Source organism: Miniopterus schreibersii (assembly GCF_964146895.1).
Source record: "Miniopterus schreibersii genome assembly, chromosome: 15".
Classification (NCBI taxonomy): domain Eukaryota; kingdom Metazoa; phylum Chordata; class Mammalia; order Chiroptera; family Miniopteridae; genus Miniopterus; species Miniopterus schreibersii.
The window spans coordinates 48,147,085-48,164,885 of NC_138115.1; the positions used below are offsets into that span (position 1 = coordinate 48,147,085).

At 42.2% G+C, this 17,801-nt stretch overlaps 2 protein-coding genes across 5 annotated transcripts in view; one reads left to right on the forward strand and one right to left on the reverse strand.

Moving 5' to 3' along the window:
- On the reverse strand, positions 1-4,722 carry KIAA1143. Its single transcript, XM_081160818.1, has 3 exons — positions 4,555-4,722; positions 2,049-2,193; positions 1-1,368 (listed from the first exon to the last, which is right to left on the reverse strand). The coding sequence occupies exons 1-3, from the start codon at positions 4,660-4,662 to the stop codon at positions 1,157-1,159; spliced, it is 465 nt and encodes a 154-aa protein (XP_081016944.1). The 5' UTR covers positions 4,663-4,722; the 3' UTR covers positions 1-1,156.
- A 110-nt stretch (positions 4,723-4,832) lies between these two features.
- The window catches only part of KIF15 (kinesin family member 15), a 37,760-nt gene continuing 24,791 nt past the window's right edge, over positions 4,833-17,801 (forward strand). For 2 of the 4 annotated variants that reach the window (XM_081159285.1, XM_081159286.1), the window contains exons 1-10: positions 4,833-4,939; positions 6,546-6,588; positions 7,111-7,294; positions 8,252-8,328; positions 11,501-11,538; positions 12,647-12,744; positions 13,635-13,814; positions 14,840-15,049; positions 15,352-15,477; positions 15,625-15,747. In XM_081159285.1, the coding sequence (XP_081015411.1) occupies positions 4,921-4,939; positions 6,546-6,588; positions 7,111-7,294; positions 8,252-8,328; positions 11,501-11,538; positions 12,647-12,744; positions 13,635-13,814; positions 14,840-15,049; positions 15,352-15,477; positions 15,625-15,747 (1,098 nt within the window). In that variant the 5' untranslated portion in view covers positions 4,833-4,920. The remainder of the gene's footprint in view (positions 4,940-6,545; positions 6,589-7,110; positions 7,295-8,251; positions 8,329-11,500; positions 11,539-12,646; positions 12,745-13,634; positions 13,815-14,839; positions 15,050-15,351; positions 15,478-15,624; positions 15,748-17,801) is intronic. The other 2 variants (XM_081159287.1, XM_081159288.1) reach the window with 2 other exon arrangements.

The following is a 17,801-nucleotide window of genomic DNA, read 5'->3' on the forward strand; positions in this document are numbered from 1 at the left end:
TACAAGTGACTCTTTATCTGATACAGAGACTGGGAAACAATAACAAAAAAGATAGATTACATAATTTACAAATCAGTAAGGAAAACATGACGGTGCTAATGGGAAATGAAGTTAATTGGACAAAAATACAAAATGGTATGTTGAATACAAAAAACAGTTTAGCCTCCCTGGTAAATCAAACGTCAGTTAAGGTCAACTATTAAACACCGTTTTCAATACATCAAATTGACAAAAATGAAAAGGCTGGTTCCAGCCCATCGCTGGTGCACTGCTACCATGGATGAGGCAAAGTGGGCTCCTGTAGATGGTAAATGAATAAAATGTAAAGCCTCTCTAGAAGGCAATTTGACAGTAAGCATGAAAAACTAAAAATATTTGAATACTTTTCACAGATGTAAATCAAACCATTATGCTATACACTTATGTCAATTATTTCTCAATAAAACTGGACAAAGGTACATGCTTGCCAAATCTGTCCTTTTGTATCAAAAACCCTAGTGGCTTTATTAAGCAGACTTCCACTTGTATCTCTCTCTCTCTCTCTAGTTTTACCAACTAGACTCACCATGTTATACATCAGATCCTAATTTGTATCAAGATTATTCCTATTAGATCCTTACTTGTACAAGACCCACTTGTCTCTCATAACTTGCCAGAACTGTCATAGGGCTTCCCGTAGCAGGAGCTGGGAAGTACTCTTGACGACATGCATTATTGTCTCCCCAACCCAAAGTGCAATTTTGCTAATGAGGAAGACACACAGTAGGACATCTGTTTAATTACAAAATCCTCTATAGCTATTAAAGTCAGGTTTTTTAATTTTACTGACCTGGAAAAATATTCACAATATAATGTCAGCTGAGAAGCAGGATAGAGAACAGACACAATACAATCGAAATTTTGTTAAAAAATATAATTTACATACATACACACCCCATAAAGGATTCAACAAAGTGTTAACACTAGTTAACATCTACAGAGTTAGCATTTCCAGTTAAAGGGGTACTGGTGGATGGACATTATTTTTATCTTACTAAATTTTTTTGGTATTTTCTAAATTTTCTATAACACATTTGTATTATCTTTATAATAGGAAAAAAATATTTTTCAAAACACCCCATAGGCTCTTCAAGACAGTCCAAAAAATGTATACTTACTAATTTTCATCTTCACTGTCAAAAGAAAGGAGGCTACTGTTTTTTACTTGCTTTTGTGTGTTCTTTTTAACTGAGTCCTGCTTGTTTATTTCATCTTCATTTGTCTTTTTCTTTTTTGAGCTTGCTGTTAAACCTGAATATTTTTCATCTGGAGAACGCTTGGCTGGTTTTCGATACATGATTCTTCCATCAGCTGAAGCTGGCTCTTCATCTGCAGTAAAAACAAAGTTAAAGAAATTTCTTTTCCCCCTCATAATTTGGCCTTTATTAGAGAATTAATTGGCAAGAATATCTCATACTATATCTAAGTATGAGATACTTGAGTCGATTCAGCTTGCTCTTCTCCACTGCCTCTAGCTACAAGAAACAATACGTGCACAGTCCCTTACTAAAAGCTCACTGAAGCAGTCCATAATATTGCCAGTCCTTAATTGATTACAATCACGCTGTACTTCTATAACTATTTTGAAAAGTGACTGTCTGGAACTCCCAACATTTCCCCCAAAGCCATGTAATAAATTGTTGTGAATAATAAAAAATATACTACATGGTACACCACACTTCAGGCACTAATTAACTAGAGACCTCTTGACCAGTTTGTGAACCTAACCACCTATTGTTTTAAAAAGCAGAATGTTTTTATTTAAATTCACATTTAATCCTCATAATAACCCAAGAAGGTGGGCACAATTATTGTTCCCACTTTACTGATGAGATAAACTGAGGATGAGAGGTGAAATAACTTGTTCAAGGTCACACATCTGGTAAGTGTTAAAGCCAAAGTGTGCACCTAGGACTGTCTCCTTCTAACATACCATACTATTATATAAAATAATTCCATACTCCAGGCTTCTTAAATTGTTAGAAAAACCACATTACTTTCAGACTTACCTGCTTTGGCAGCCTTTATTTCTGCTTTAATTTTCATGACATCTTCAGCTGACAGGTCTCCCTTTTTTAAAACCACCACTTGGGGCTGCTCATCTTCTTTGTCACTGTGATCACCATCCTCATCTGGGAGCTGAGGCTGGATTCTCTGGGGGAAAACACGAACACGATTTGTAGGCCCTGACCCCAAACCAAATACAAGCATTGTCTCTGCGAGAAACTAATTACTAAAGTAAAAAGGGTAACTTTATTACTAAATGTGTTTGGCAATAAATTCTCAAGTAACTCAAGAGCCTAACCTGTCAGGGAAGGCTGCCAGCTACCCTGGCGTGCCTATCCAGTGGGACTAGTTTCTATCTCAGCATGACCCCAGCTTGCAGTTTCCAGTATGGGGCCCTCTGCTTCACATTCTTCCAGGGCTCCCAGCCTACTAAGGACAGTGCTGAACTACATCAATTCTGCTCTTCATCAACCCTTTTCACTTCCATCCCTTCTCAAAATATGACAAAAAATAAGCAACCACCACCAAGCACAGAAAGCAGCAAGTAAAAGGTACTCTCTCCCACCTCTGCTCATCTCTCCTCCCAACAGCTTGTTTAGGAGGTATCCTATCAGCTGTGTTCTAAGTGTATAAAATTATGGAAGTATAGAAAACATTTTGTGCTTTTTAAATTATGAAATTGACAAGTGCATGCTCTTTAATGATATCCATTCCCTAATTACTCATTAGTTTTGCCTATTTTTCTCTGAAAGGTTCCAATAAATGACTACAAACAGGTTGTTAATAAGCACTATAAGACAAGAAAATGGGAAAGTGAAATAAAATCATTCCTAGTGTTTATCAGAGTGAGGATTGTTAATTCTGACTTTTTGTTTATGCAACTGGCTAGAAAATGAAAGAGTCTAGGAACAGTGGCAGCAACCCGAGGACTGCTATAAGCCACTCCTGAATTAACTCTCAAGGTGAATACGATGGTTTAGAACCCAATTATATAATGAACTCTCTTCTTCTAACAGGTCACTAGAATGATGATTATATTACCAAGCCGATTAAGAATGAAGTTGCTTTCACAAACACAGGAACGTGGGGTATCTCTTTAAGAAAAAGTCTGTTGATTATATAAATAAGTCGAAATCACTGGTATTAATTGGAAAACTTTTCAGAGTTCTCCTACTGTCATCATAAGGGTGTCAACTATGAACACATGATCACTACTAGGATCTCAAACTACAAAATCAGGTCTTCGTATTTTTCCCATTGCTGAATCCATGTCCCTTTTCTCAAACTTCATCATCTTTGTCGTCACCACCATTTTTGGTCCAAGGGAACAGTCACGCCCTGATTGTGTTCTCTCTAACCCAAAACAGCTCCTGGTTGCCTAATGAATAGTCCATCTCTACAATGTCACCCACGCTGTTCCTTCCATCCCTATCTGCTGACCTGTTCGCGCTCCAGATTCAATCTAAACATCCCTTCCTCCATGAAGCCCTGCCTGATGACAGGCACTGTCACCTCACCCATGCAACTTGTCACCCACTGTAGTATTTGATACCATGCATTGAGCTAGGTGGTGAGGGGGGGGGGAAACACAGAAGGATTAAGATACTTAGAGAGTTTGATTTGGTGGTGGAAACACACAGGAGAGCAAGTGATTGCAGTGCAAAGTGAGGCGAGTTATTACAGATGACAGGACAAAGCGAAGGGCCGAGAAGGAAGCGGTGCGGCAGGCAGGAAGGTGTTGAATAGGGCACTTGGAGAGCCCATCTCTTGTCGTTTCGGACCCTGGCACAGTGCCTGGGTTTAGCACATACTCGGTGGATCGAATGATTTCCCCAAGTCAGCCGGTCTCTTTCACTATTCTCTAAGGGACCTGAGCGGTGGGGTCTTGGTGCAAGTGCAAGACACAAGGTGCTAAATCAATTATTTCTCCACACATCCCCTATGCACAATGGTCTCCTTCTGTTAGGAAGGGTAGGTTTTGGTGTGAACCAGTTACGGTGGAAGCCTGCGAGAGCTTAAAAGCTGACTCCCACTGACCCCATCCCGAAAATAATCAGATGTGGCTTTTGTTTACCGGGGACGTTCCTCCAAAAATGTTCCAGACTCGAGGCCTCAGACACCACCGGGTCATTTGATCGAGTGGCCCCCGTTTATCTGGAAAACGGGGACGACACTACCACCAACCCTGCTCACCATGAGTATTGGAATAAGCGAGTGCGAAAAGAAGAGACAGGAAAGCGATCTTTCTTAACCATCTACCAGGGACGAGGCGCTTTACCTGCGTCAAGTCATTTTCGAGAACAGAGCAGCACCCTGAAAACGACAGAGAGGTTCCTGCGCGCAAGGAGCTGTAGCCGTGTGACCAGCCCGGGGTCCGGGGCCCACTCGGATGGAGGGGCGGGGGCGGGCGCGAGGAGCGAGCCGGTCAGGACCCGGCCTCCGAGGCCAAGCAGAAGCCGGAAGCGGCGGGGCGGCCGCGCTTCCGCGCCGCGACTGGCCCGGGCTCACCTTGGTCTCTACGGTGGGCCCTTCCCTGTAGCCGACCCGTTCCTTGAAGCGGGCCAGGAACGCCGGCTCGGCCGGCCGCACGTACGACACCTGGTTCCGCTTGCTCATGGCCGCGCGGGGGAAACACCGGCTCCCCGGGCCGCCTCGCGATTGCGCAGACGCCGCGGCGCCGCTGGTGACGTCACGCAGCCCCGCCCCCTGGCGTCCGGCCGGGCAACATGGCGGCCTCGGTGTTTACGTCAACGTCCTCCCCGGGCGCCAAATTCAAATTCGCGGCCATCTTGAGCGGGCGGAATCCGAGCTCGCCGCTCGTGTGGAACTGAGGGTGTCCCCGCGTGGATCTCGGGATCCGGAGGTGAGGGCGCCATGGCGCCCGGCTCCAAAAGTAAGTGTGGAGCCCCGGCTTCGTGGCCCCGTCCCCGCCCCCAAATACTGCGGTGAAAGGGTGGCCGCCCCCGGCCTCCCGCCCGGTGCGAAAGGCGGGAGCTGAATGGCTGGAGGCGTTTGGAATCTTTGTCCCTCAGAGATTTCTCTCCCTCCATCAGCGCTTGGGGCGCACGCCGCGAGCCGGGACGGCTCCGGGTCGTCGGGCTGAGCCGGGAGCGGGGGGCGCGGCTGTCGTCGCCCGTCCCGTCCCGCCGTGTCCCTCCCGGGCTGCCCCTCTCGGGACCCGTGCCTGAGGGTCGGCCCTGGCTAGTTCCACGTTGCTCACCTTCCTGAGGGGGAGGACTTTAAATCACAGTTCAGCAGGGTCTTTATAGTCTCACAACCCCTATTTTCTCCCCAAATAGTCGTCTGCTCATTCCTCCCCTGGAGAGGGGCGCTGTCATTCCTCCTTTGGATAAACCCTTTAATTTTCGCTGATTCCTTGGTCCCTTGCTGTTCCTGCGTGCTGCATGCCCCACCCCTTCCATCGCCCGCTCCTTTAAAAGTCCCGTTGCCTCGCGCCGACTTTGCGCCGAGCTGGTGGATCTCGGGGAAGGGTGTGAATGGCAAAGGGCAGAAGCCTATGAAGGTTGAAGAAATGGTGACCTTTCAAAGGCCTTTGAGCCTTGCAGCACCGTTAAGTGCTTCTAGCTGTCGATCGACCGTAATTCTCTTCCGATGTGTTTGTTTCATTAACCTTTTAGGTCAGTTGTAACCTTCCCCGAACACCTCCTTAGGCTCTCTTTTCCACCTAAAAGTGTTCCTTTTCCTCCACGGTGTTTAGTATTTAGGGGTTATTAGCACACAGATGAGTACATTGTTGGACCAAAATGTCCATCATGCTTCCTGTACAACCACAGTATTTGTTCAGTAAATCTGAATCCAAGCAGGAGACTTGATGCCTGGGATATAATTAGTGCAAAGTGGTATGTGCATGTCTATTAAAGGGCTCAGCCCTGTCTCTATACTTCACTCTCCTAGACGTGATGGGAGCAGGGGTATTCACAGCGCCCCTTCGCGCTGGTGGCGATGTCCGTGGGGAGCTCTCCCGCTCCTTTAAGTTTGTTAGCAGGGTTGAGGTTGATGTGCATGCCCCTTGCGTTCTCAGCAGTCCAGAGACCTGGAGCATGATGTGGGAACACGGGAGGAGAGAGCCCATGCAGTGCTCTCTGCAGCTTTTCCTTTCTTGCCCATGAAGGTTATTTCTTGTGACACCTAAAAGAGAGATGTAAAGCGGTGCACTTGGTCACCCAGAAGGACCTCCCCCTAGTGCCTAATCTCATGGTCCTAAAGGAAAATTCAGCCAGTGGCTGTGATAAAGAAAATAAAAACAGAGAGGCGGGTCATTTGTTTGAGATGGAAATATTAGTGGCAGAGCCGTGTCTTCATATCTTCTGACTCCAGGGGCAGACTGTTGCCATGTTACAAGGACATCAGGGATGACCTCGCCTATTGGACATTGAATTGGAGATGTCAAGTAGGCAATTAGATGTGAGAGTCTGGGGCTAGGATTTTTTATATTGCACTTCTAAACACCTTTAATGACTTCTTATCTTTTTTCCTAGCTGAGTTACGCAGTGTGACAAATTGTCAGTCTAACCAGCCAAGGTAAGGAAAAACCTTGTTAATGAGACCAAAATAATTAGGGATATAGTTTTCCTGAAATAACCAATTAGCATAGTAAGGGGTACTTGAAACAAGGGATGCTTGTTTCAGAATTAAGCTTGGTCCTTGGCTACCTGGAATCCTGGAAAAATCACATCTCCCCACTACCCTGCCCTCTCACCTTCCAGGCTTAAAAGATAGAATCAATACCATAATTCTCCCTTGGATGACTCATTTTGTTATTGCTATTACGAGGGGAATTAGAGATAAGCAGTGCTTGGAGCTTCTTGGAATCAACTGCCTTTGAGTTGATTTCAAGTAAAGGCTTATGAGGATGACTATCCTGAAGCAAATCAGTAAAGGGTGTGGATTGTGTGGGACTCTTAAAAGAGATAAATGTAAATGGGGTAGATCTTGGGCTTGGTTGGGGAAACTCTCAGTATAGAAACATTAGAGGCAATGTGAGCCTCAGATCCATTTTTAGGTTTCTTCAATTAACTCAGCTACTACATTTTTTGTCTTCAGTAATGAAGGTGATGCCATCAAAGTTTTTGTGCGAATTCGTCCACCTACAGAGGGTTCCGGGTCAGCTGATGGAGAGCAAAATTTATGCTTAAGTGTGCTCTCCTCTACGACTCTCCGGCTGCACTCCAACCCAGAGCCCAAGACCTTCACATTTGATCATGTTGCTGGCATGGACACCACTCAGGTAATTATCATTTTGGAAGTGTAACTTTTCCTTTTGGAACATGTAAGATTCTGTTATTTGTGAGGATTTTGTTTCCGGCCTATTTAGTTTGATAGATCTCACATAAGGAAGCTCAGACATTCCATAAATATTTTTAATTTAATTTTATTAACTAATTTTTCTTCCTTCATTAAACTGTCAGAATGACAAGCCTTGCTTCACTCTTCCTCTCCATCCATTGATGGAGATTAGTGAAGGTGTACTTTTCAGAGCCACTTGGATGATTGATAAGCACAGTGAAACTGCCTACTTTAAGGAGAGTATCCTATTCAGCCCTGGCAGCTATAACAAAAATATCATAGACTAGGTGGCCTAAAAAAAAAACATTGATTTTTCACAGTTCCTGGAGGTTGGGAAGTCCAAGATATTAAGGCCAGGAGATCCAGTGTCTGGTGAGGACTCACTTCCTGGCTTGTAGACACCTGCCTTCTCACTGTCCTCACTGGTGGCGAGATGGAGAGGCAGGGGACAGAATGGGATAGTAAGGGAGAGAGGGAGACCTAATTACCTCTCAAAGGCCCATCTCCAAATACCACCACATTCGGGATTAGGGGTCCAACATATGCATTTTGGGGAGGATGCATTCAGTCCATAATAGAAAGTGATTGATTTAAGATTACTATTATGTCAATAACTGCTTTTTAAAAATTTTTAATCACTTGAGGATATCTTTATATTGATTTTTAGAGATCCTCCCTTACTCACCCCGACTGGAGATCAAACCAAAACCTAGGTATGTGCCCTGACTGGGAATCGAACCCGCAACATTTTTGGGGTTTGACTGGACTGTGCTCCAACCCACTGAGCCACATCAGCTAGGGCTAAGCACACAACTTTTATTGTTATATTTTAGAATGTAGTTTAGGAAACATTTTTATTTTTATGAAATGTTAACATACTTGGTGTTTACATTTGTAGGAGTCTATGTTCTCAACTGTGGCCAAAGGCATTGTGGAATCTTGCATGAGCGGGTATAATGGCACCATCTTTGCATAGTAAGTTGCTGACTGCGTTGCGTATAAAGGTACACGGGTACAATGACAAGTGCTTCTCTTCATTTCCTATGGCTGATATAGCAATTACCACAAACTTAGTGGTGAAACAGCACAAATCTGTTATCTCACAGTTATGCATGTCAGAAGTCTGGCATGGTCTCGGTGAGCTAAAATAAAAGTGTCAGCAGGCTGGGTTCCTTTCTGGAAGCTTTAGAGGAGAATCCATATTCTTCACAATACAGGCCACTTACAGTACTTGGCTTACAGCTCCTTTATCTTCAAAACCAGCAACATGCAACTTCGTCTCTTCCTTAGTCACTCACCCTCTAACTAGAGATGGGACATCTTCTCTAATTTTAAGGACTTGTGTGATTAGATTGCCTCCATCTACTTGTATTATAGCAGGTTCTTAAGTAATATTTAGTTATAACTTTGATAAGATGCTGTAGGAACTTAACTCTTGTTTATATTGATTAGCCTATGGTAAAATTGGTTTTGTTATACATCAGTTTCACTTAAAGTCGCAGAACCCATTGACAACATTAGGTGATGACTTACTGAATTTGGAATTCTGTAAGGAAGATCGTCTTTTCTCTCCCACTTATTTACATATATGGTATGGATGCATGTATATTTATAGCTTGGGTTATAATCCACTACTCTGGATTATATTTATCTTTTTGCTCATATTGTTCTAGATTGTCCATTGGAACTATTTGAGGTTGGTTTCTGTGTCCCACTGACATGTCACATCCTTTTGGGTTTTTTAGCACTTGCCTACTTTCTGGTGCTACAAGATGCTCCTGGCTCATCTTGTATTTTTCCTGTCCTAGGCCTAGGATCAGCCATTTCGCCAATGAGCCCTGGTTCTTTTTCCTGGAACCAAGATCTGGGCATTAGGTGTATTTGTTGCTACTGGAGTATCACTGCTTCTAGGCCTTCCCAGACAGAGCTAGGTAATACTAAGTCATGTATACGGTCATATCTATAGTTGTTTCTTTACCTATCCATTTGCATCTACATTAAACTAAATAACAGTTCATACTGATGTCTCTGACTCTAACCCAAGGGTTTAGAATTCACATGGATTCATTCTAGAAGCCAGTGAATCCATAGGATTCATGCTAGTCTTTCTTGTGTATCTGTAACTTCCCTTGCTGACAGTGAAAGACCTGGCTCCCACCTTCTTTCATACATTTATCTATGTGTTAAACCCCAGTACACACGGAAATAGTTTCAGAATTGTTAACCTGTATCCCTATGAGGAAAAAAATGTACTGAATACAATGGTTATGTAAGGATTCTTTTATTTATTTATTTATTTATTTATTTATTCATTCATTCATTTAAATATATCTTTATTTATTTCAGAGAGAGGAAGGGAAAGGGAGAGAGAGAGAGAAACATCAATGATGAGAGAGTTGTTATTGATCAGCTGCTTCCTGCAGGCCCCCCGCTGGGGATCGAGCCCACAACCTGGGCATGTGCCCTGAGCAGGAATCGAACCGCAATCTCCTGGATCCTAGGTCAGTGCTCAACTGCTGAGCCACCCCTGGCCAGGCTCTTTTATTTTTTTTTAAGCCATAACAATTTCTAGGCAAAAACCTCATTTCTGCAGTTGCTTAGGTCAGCTCCTTTTCTATCCAGCCCCTGCAGTGCGTTTATGTCATGCACTATGCAGTGCAGCTAGATGCATTCCATCCTGGGATCTCTGACATCTGGTTGATGTGTTTTGCTTACTTATTGAGTTTGCATATACTTTCAAGTTCAACCTTTGTAGTGAACACTTAGTAGTGTTTTGACAAATGCAGACAGTCATGTATTTACCATCCAGTACTGAAGAGAACAGTTCCCACGGTTTGTCCCTTCTGTAGTCAGCAACTTTCCCTTCCCCCAAACTCTGATATCCAGGGTATACTGATCTATTTGCCATTCCTATAGCTTTGCTTTTGTAGAGTGTCATTTAAATGGAATCATACATTATGTAGCCTTTTGAATTTGGCTTTTTCTCCTTAGTAGAATGCATTTAGGTTTCATCTATGTTGCATGTATCAATAGTATATTTCTGTGGTGTTTTTGTTTTACTGAATAGTATTTTATTGTATGGATGTACCACAGTTTGTTTATCCATTTCCCTACTAAAGGATTTCTTGGTTGCTTCCAGTTTTTAGTGATTATAAATAAAATTGCTACAAACATTTGAATATTGGAGTGCCGATCCTGAGTTTCTAAATGTTGGCAAGCCTAAAAATATGGCTAGAGATTAAATGTTGGATTATAAGCTGGAGGTCCAGGAAGCATTGAGACAACCTTGGCAGTTAGTTATACAAGGTGAATTTTAGTATTATTTCAGATTCATTTCATAAATACAAATATAATTTGTAGTGTAATTATTTTTATTTTTATTTTTTGTTGATCCTCACCAGAGGATATATTTTTTCCATTGATTTTTAGAGAGTGGAAGGGAGGGAGCAAGGCAGGGGCAGGGGGAGAGAGAAACAGAAACTTCGATGAGAGACACATCAATTGGCTCCTCCCGCACCCACCTGGATCTGGGACTGAAGTTGCAACCCAGGCACGTGCCCCTACCAGGAATTGAACCCACAACCTTGCTGTGCATGGGACAATACTCCAACCAACCGAGCCATACTGGCCAGGGCTAAAATTGCTTTATTTTAAGTGAAGACATTTCAGTATCTTAAAGGCAGAATTTAGGAACGGAATGGCTGCAGTATTCAGAATAGTAAAAACTAGAAACAAAAGTCCAGTTTGTTCTGGTTAAATAAGTTATGATACATTGAAGAATAGTATGCAGCTGAAAAAAAAAAATGAAGTAGATCTCTACTAACTTAGGGAAATATCTGAGGTAAAATTTAGGGGAAAACAAACAGGTTGCAGAGCAGTCTTAAGAGCATCATTCCAATGTTGTAAATAAAAACTAAAGGAAAAGCCTAATGGCTTGTTTGTATAACCCAGAAGCATTTATCAGACAGTGGAGCTTAGCCCTTAGTGGTAGAAGAGGAGGGAAAGAAAATGGGTCATTCACGTTTTACCTAACGTAATTCAGGGAAAGAAAGAAAGTCAGCTCTTCGTGGGGAAAACTTGTATAGGAGTAGGCCATATTACAGTAGTAAACTTCGTGTGTAAATAATATGTAACATTCGTTTTACAGCGGACAGACTGGCTCAGGGAAAACATTTACTATGATGGGTAAGTAAATTAATGATTAACATTTGCTGGCTTAATCTACTCTTTCTGTGATAATAGCACCTAGCACATTTTTTGGAAGGGCATAATTTCTATACATATATGATGCTGCCCTCATAAAATTAGGGGTATTTCTCAGGCTTCTGTTAGATTGCAAGTTCCATTAAAGCAAAGTCCATGTTTGCAGCTCTGTTCCCAGCTCAATGCCTATCACAAAATAGTTGCTCAATAAACAGTCTTTGAATTGGGTATACCTGTATAACAACAACCCAGATCCAGATTCCTATTCAGTAACTATCTCCACCCCATCCTCTGAAGTATGTCAGGAAACTTCTGACATCTATCATCATTAGCTTTGCTTGTTTTGAAGTTTTACAAATGAAATTTTACAGTATGTACTCCTTTATGTCTGGCTTCTTTCTCTCAGCATCAAGTTTCAAGATTCCCTTATGTTGCATGTTCTGTTGCTGTCTGCTATTGTATCAGTATACCACAATTTTCCACTCTACTGTTGATAGACATTTGGATTATTTCCAGTTTAAACCATATGAATAATGGTACTGGGAACATTTTTTGTCATATGTGTCTTTTAAAGTAGTTTCTGTTGGATATGTACCTAGTAGTGGAATTGCTGGATCATAGTATATGCATATTCAGCTTAGTAAATACTGCCAACAGTTTCCAAAGTGATACATAGAAGTTACAGTTACTCCACATCCTTGTCCACACTTGAGACTATCAGTTTTGAAAGTTTTAGGCATTCTGGAGTGTTTATAGTATTATTTCATTGTGTGTTTATTTGCATTTACCTGATGTCTATTAACAACTGAGCACCTTTCATATGCTTATTGGACACTTGAATAGCTTCTCTGTAAAATGCCCAGTAAAGCTTGTTCCCATTTAAAAAATTAGCTTGTCTTTTTCTTACTCATTTGTGGGGATTTTTTATGAAATAAATAAAGCCCTTTGTCTATGATATAGATTACAGATTTTTCTGTATGTTTTTCATTTCTCTTTTGACTTATGTAAATTGCCTTTCAGTGTTGTCATTTTGAAGGACTACTGTAATATGAAGAAAAATGAACAGCTATATATTTTTATATATTTTTAGGACCATCTGAATCTGATAATTTTTCTCATAACCTGAGAGGAGTAATCCCACGCAGTTTTGAATATTTATTTTCCTTAATTGATCGTGAAAAAGATAAGGTAAAACTTACTATAAAAATAAAGCAATTCTATTTTGAGAATGTAGCTAGTAGTGATGACACATGGAGGGGGTTGTACTGTACAGTGTGGAGAGGCTAGTGTGGTTTAAAAAAAACACCTGTCAATTCTTAAGATAAATTTAAGGATTCTGAGTTTTTTATTTTCTAAAAGTTTTTAGTTTTTATAAAATATGCTTCATCCATGAACCCAGATTGCTGGTTTAAAAGACTGTGATCTCCTCACTCACATGTGGTATGGCTCAATCATCCTGGGGAGTGGGCTTCCCTCTTCCATTGGCTCCCAGTTGGGCCATTCTCACAATTGTGTTCTTTAGCTTGGTGATTTCCAGGCTTAACAGCCATTCATGTTGTATATTTTAAGGAGACTGATATGTAACATTGGTTTACCATTTATTCCTTTGCAAAAACTATCCATAACTGCAGTTAGACGTGCATATTGCATGCCAGTGAAATGTTTAGTAGTGCCATGGCATTTCTGTGGTTGAAAATTCTGTAGAGAGACTTTTAAAATAAATTATTTTGGAGCTTTTGAAGTATATAACACTTTCTTTGAGTAAAACTTTATGAGGAATTCCAGTATATAAGGCATATAAAAATGAAATTGCCCAACTGGACTGCCCAATTCCCATCTCCCTGTCCTGGTTCTCACCACCTCTGGAAACTAGCACTCTTGGGACCAAAGTGATGCTGTTTTAAAATGTAGTGATATGTTGAAACTAGTTACCTAGGTTTTTTAAACTCTTATTTTTATGGTGTAAAGAATAAGACTAGAAAATTTACACTTGTGAAGCAAGTGAGAGATTAATGCTCTTGAAAGATAGGGATGACTGCATGAAAGTAATATATCTAAACCAGGCTTCTCTTTTACAGGCTGGTGCTGGAAAGAGCTTCCTTTGTAAGTGTTCCTTTATTGAAATCTACAACGAGCAGATCTATGACCTACTGGACTCTGCATCGGCTGGACTGTACTTAAGGGAGCACATCAAGAAGGGGGTCTTTGTTGTTGGTGCGGTGGAGCAGGTGGTGACCTCAGCGGCTGGAGCCTATCAGGTATCTGGCCTTGACTGTTTTGATCCTTAGACACCAGAGCATGCTGTGAAGTGCACCTTGATCTCGACAAAAGCAAGAATTGAGCTACTAAAAATACTTTGTAAATGCATAACAGAACGTTCACGAAAAGAGAGGAAAATGGAGTATGACAGTGTTTTACACATCTCCCCTTAGTTACAATGGAACATTGTCCCTCTTGACTTTGCACTATTTTGGTGCTATTCACTCCATTCAGGCACTCCTAAAACCATCCTGGATCACATGGGACATCTCATAGTGTCTGTATTTCTTTAGTGGTTCTTCCTGAAAGCTGCTCCTTTGAGGAGCTACCAGGATCTCTGCTCTCTAAACCAGCTGTAGATATTATGACCTTGCTACTCAAAAGATACTTCTCAGACTGTGAGTATCACCTGTTACAAATGCAGAATCTAAGGCCTTACCTCACACCTACTAAATCAGAATCTGAGTTTTAACAAGATCCCCAAGTGATTAGTATGCATATTACAGATTGAGATGTTGTGCCTCATGGGGTAGGACCCATAACCCCATTTTACAAATGGGACTGACCTTTGAAAAGGATCAGCTGGCCCCAGGCCACACAACAGAGGGTTGACCTCACGTTCATGGATTCTAAGGCATGCAGACTGAACCTTCAGGTGTCCTGTGTGCCATAGGGAATAGTGGGGGAGAACAAATGCATGGGCGCCCAAAGGAGCTGACAGGAGGGGCCTGAAGGTCGTGTTGAGGTACATCTTTCTAGCTTTCTCATTGTCTCGGGAGGGGAGGGCTTCAGAGAGATTCTGTGATTTGCATTAAGGCAAAACCAGTTATTGATCCTGTGGTTTCTGATTCCGTTTGTTGTCTTTCCGTAATACAGGGAGGGGCGACAAGGAAAGGGACAGGGAAATACCTTGAGTACATTCCTTGAGGAACCAGGATTTTTCCTCACTACTCTACAGTTTTCCTGCAGATGCTAGTGGCTGTTGTGGCCACTTGGGGGCTGTGATGTGTCTCCGTTTTTCTAGGTGTTGTCTGGAGGATGGAGAAACAGGCGTGTGGCGTCAACGTCAATGAACAGAGAATCCTCGCGGTCCCACGCAGTCTTTACAATTACAGTAGAGTCGATGGAGGAAAGCAACGAGACCGTGAATATCCGAACCTCCCTGCTCAATCTGGTGGACTTGGCAGGATCCGAAAGGCAGAAAGACACCCATACGGAAGGGCTGAGGTTGAAGGTAAGAATGGAATTGTGGTCTTCAGGTGAACCTGTGTGTGAATTCTTCTAGAAATCAGTAACAAGCTAAGTGTTTTGAGGGCTACAAAGGAATAAGAAGTTGTAAAGATATAGACATTTTTTTGTGGGGTAGGAACAGTAAACGTAGGACAAGTTTGTTAACAGCAAGAGGTATTTGAATTCATGCCAAATACTGACTTGCCTTTCCACTCAAAATTGTCACCTTGTTAGGTATATTTTAATTAAAAATACTAAAAAGAAACTAGTGCACCTAAAGTTTTGTCCTTTCCCCCGATGCCTTAGGAAGCAGGTAACATAAACCGATCATTGAGCTGCCTGGGCCAAGTGATTACTGCCCTTGTCGATGTGGGAAATGGGAAACAGAGACATGTTTGCTACAGGGACTCCAAGCTCACTTTCTTACTCCGGGTAAAGTACACCATTGGCTTCCTGGGCCCTTCTTTTGGCTGATAGTTGGATAATTTCTCAGCCTTGGTGGTAAGAGTGTACATTTTCTTTGCTTTAAAAAGATGTGGTTTCTTCCCTGAAAATGTGTACATTCACATCATTTAACAGGATTCCCTTGGAGGTAATGCTAGAACAGCCATAGTCGCAAACGTTCATCCTGGATCCAGGTGTTTTGGGGAAACCCTATCAACGCTGAATTTTGCTCAAAGGGCCAAGCTGATTAAAAATAAGGTAAAATTCTGAGTACAATGAGGTAAATTAGAAAAATAGTTACACTTGCAGTATCTCACTTTTGTGATTTCCCTAATATTAATAGTAGCTTTTGTTTATTTCACAATGAAGGCTTAACTCTAAGCAAGATTTCTATTCATCTTTCCCAGTCTTCTGTGTCACTCATGTAATTTGAGACCCAGATTGGGTCTTATGAAGTTATTGTTGGCCTAGTTTTTTCTTAAGGGAAGGCAAAGTGTTTCCTTTGTGACCACGTGGAGGTTGGAGACTTAATTTATGTACCTGAACCTTGCTAGCAGAGCTGGGGCGGGTAGGGATTCACCCTGAAAATAATTTGATGATGTTGACAAACCTTGTCTTTCACTTTGCCTGTAACTACAAGGATTCTCTATTTTTCTTTGTATACAAGAAGCTCCCATGTGAGAGAAAGCAGCCATAGGCAGTATGTCGGCACGTGGCCATGACTGTTCCAGTACAACTTTGCAAAGCAGGCAGCAGACTGTCTGTGTCCCTAGAGCAAGGAGCACTTTGCCAGCTCCTGGTGCAGACTGTCAAAAACCAGGGAGTCCCCCATTTGTTTTGAGGGGTTGGAGGCCCCTTTGATTCCAAACTAAAGAATTGTAGTGTCCTAAATTGGTAGATTAATTTCTTCTACCATTCAAAGGATAAATTGATCATTCTTACCCCCTAAGCAGACTCCCTGATCATTGTATCATGGTAAGAGTGAAGGTTCCATGTTGCCCCTCCCCTGGGTAGGTCGGAAGAGTGTAGGCTTTAGTCATTCATTCATATTGTTGGATTATGACCCACTTGTGGAGTATATGTAATATGAGGAGGAAAAGTAATTAGAGCTTCCTGGCCCTATCTCTTGGGACTTACCAGAAGTTTTTAGAGAGTAGAGAACTGCAAGGGTAATTAGATTTATGAGGTCACTGATGTGACAGTGATGTCAGAATGTACAGGAGTGCCTTGTAATGAGCTGGCCTTGAGAATCAGAAGCACCTAAGAATGGCTTCTTAACACATGAAACAACAGAACCGGGGCCCTTACATTAGTCACTGTCAATGGTAAGTCCCCTGCTGCAGCGAAGTGGCTGGGATATTGGGACTTGTTTAAGGGTGAACTAGTTAGATCTTTCCCAATGCGCAGACCTGGCTTAAGACAGGAACACAGGGACCTGGGGCTTTTCCTTCACTGAAAAATTTGGTATTTCGCAATGGGTCCCTTTGATCTGGTTAGTACTCACTCAGCTGTTGGCTCTTGTTGTCACCCTGTAGGTTTTGTGGATCTTTTTCAACTTCCTAAACATCATCTCAAATAAGACATTTCTTTAAGAAAAAAGTTTTTTAAATATGTCTATTGATTTCAGAGAGAAGAAGGGAGAAGGAGAGAGAGATAAACATCAGTGATCCACGATCTCCTGGATCATAGGTCGGTGCTCAACCTCTGAGTAACACCGGCTGGGCAAGAGACTTTTTTAAAAAGAGTGTTAAGTGTGGTAGTAAAACAGAAACGGAGCTATAACACCAAACCTTCCTTTCAGGAAGTGCTGTTAGGAAATACAGGGTTGGATTCCTGTGGAGAGGGTGTTTTCTGCCAAGCTCATGGAGCTCAGGCAGCCCTGCAGTCATCACACCCTTAGAGTAAGCTAAGACAGGGAAGATCATCCCCATCGAGGGCTTTGCTCTTCTCCATGGGGTGGGGCTGTCTGTCTCAGGTCTCAGGAAGAAGGCAGTGAGAGATGAACATGTCCAGATCGCAGGGTGACCCAGCCCAACAGGGCCCAGAGCTAGTCAGCAGAGCTGAGACATAAGTGGGAGCAGAAGGGAGGAGTGGCTAGAAGGGGAGGAATCTCTGGCTATGGGTCTGAACACGGAGAGGAAACGTCCTCCCCACTGCAGCACTCTGGTCCCAGTGGCCTTTCGACTGTTTGTTAGAATTGCTCCAAATCATACATATGAAAATATAAGACTATACAACTCATAAGACGTTCTTTTTTTGTTGTTCTTGTTTTTATTTTATTTCTTTTTTCACAAAAATGTTCTTTTATTTAT

Coding starts and splice junctions, on each gene's coding strand:
- KIAA1143 (XM_081160818.1), bottom strand. CDS start 4,662: ATGAGCAAGCGGAACCAGGTGTCGTACGTGCGGCCGGCCGAGCCGGCG. Junction 2,194..4,554: donor GGCCCACCGTAGAGACCAAG/GTGAGCCCGGGC, acceptor GTTTTCCCCCAG/AGAATCCAGCCTCAGCTCCC. Junction 1,369..2,048: donor AATAAAGGCTGCCAAAGCAG/GTAAGTCTGAAA, acceptor TTTTTACTGCAG/ATGAAGAGCCAGCTTCAGCT.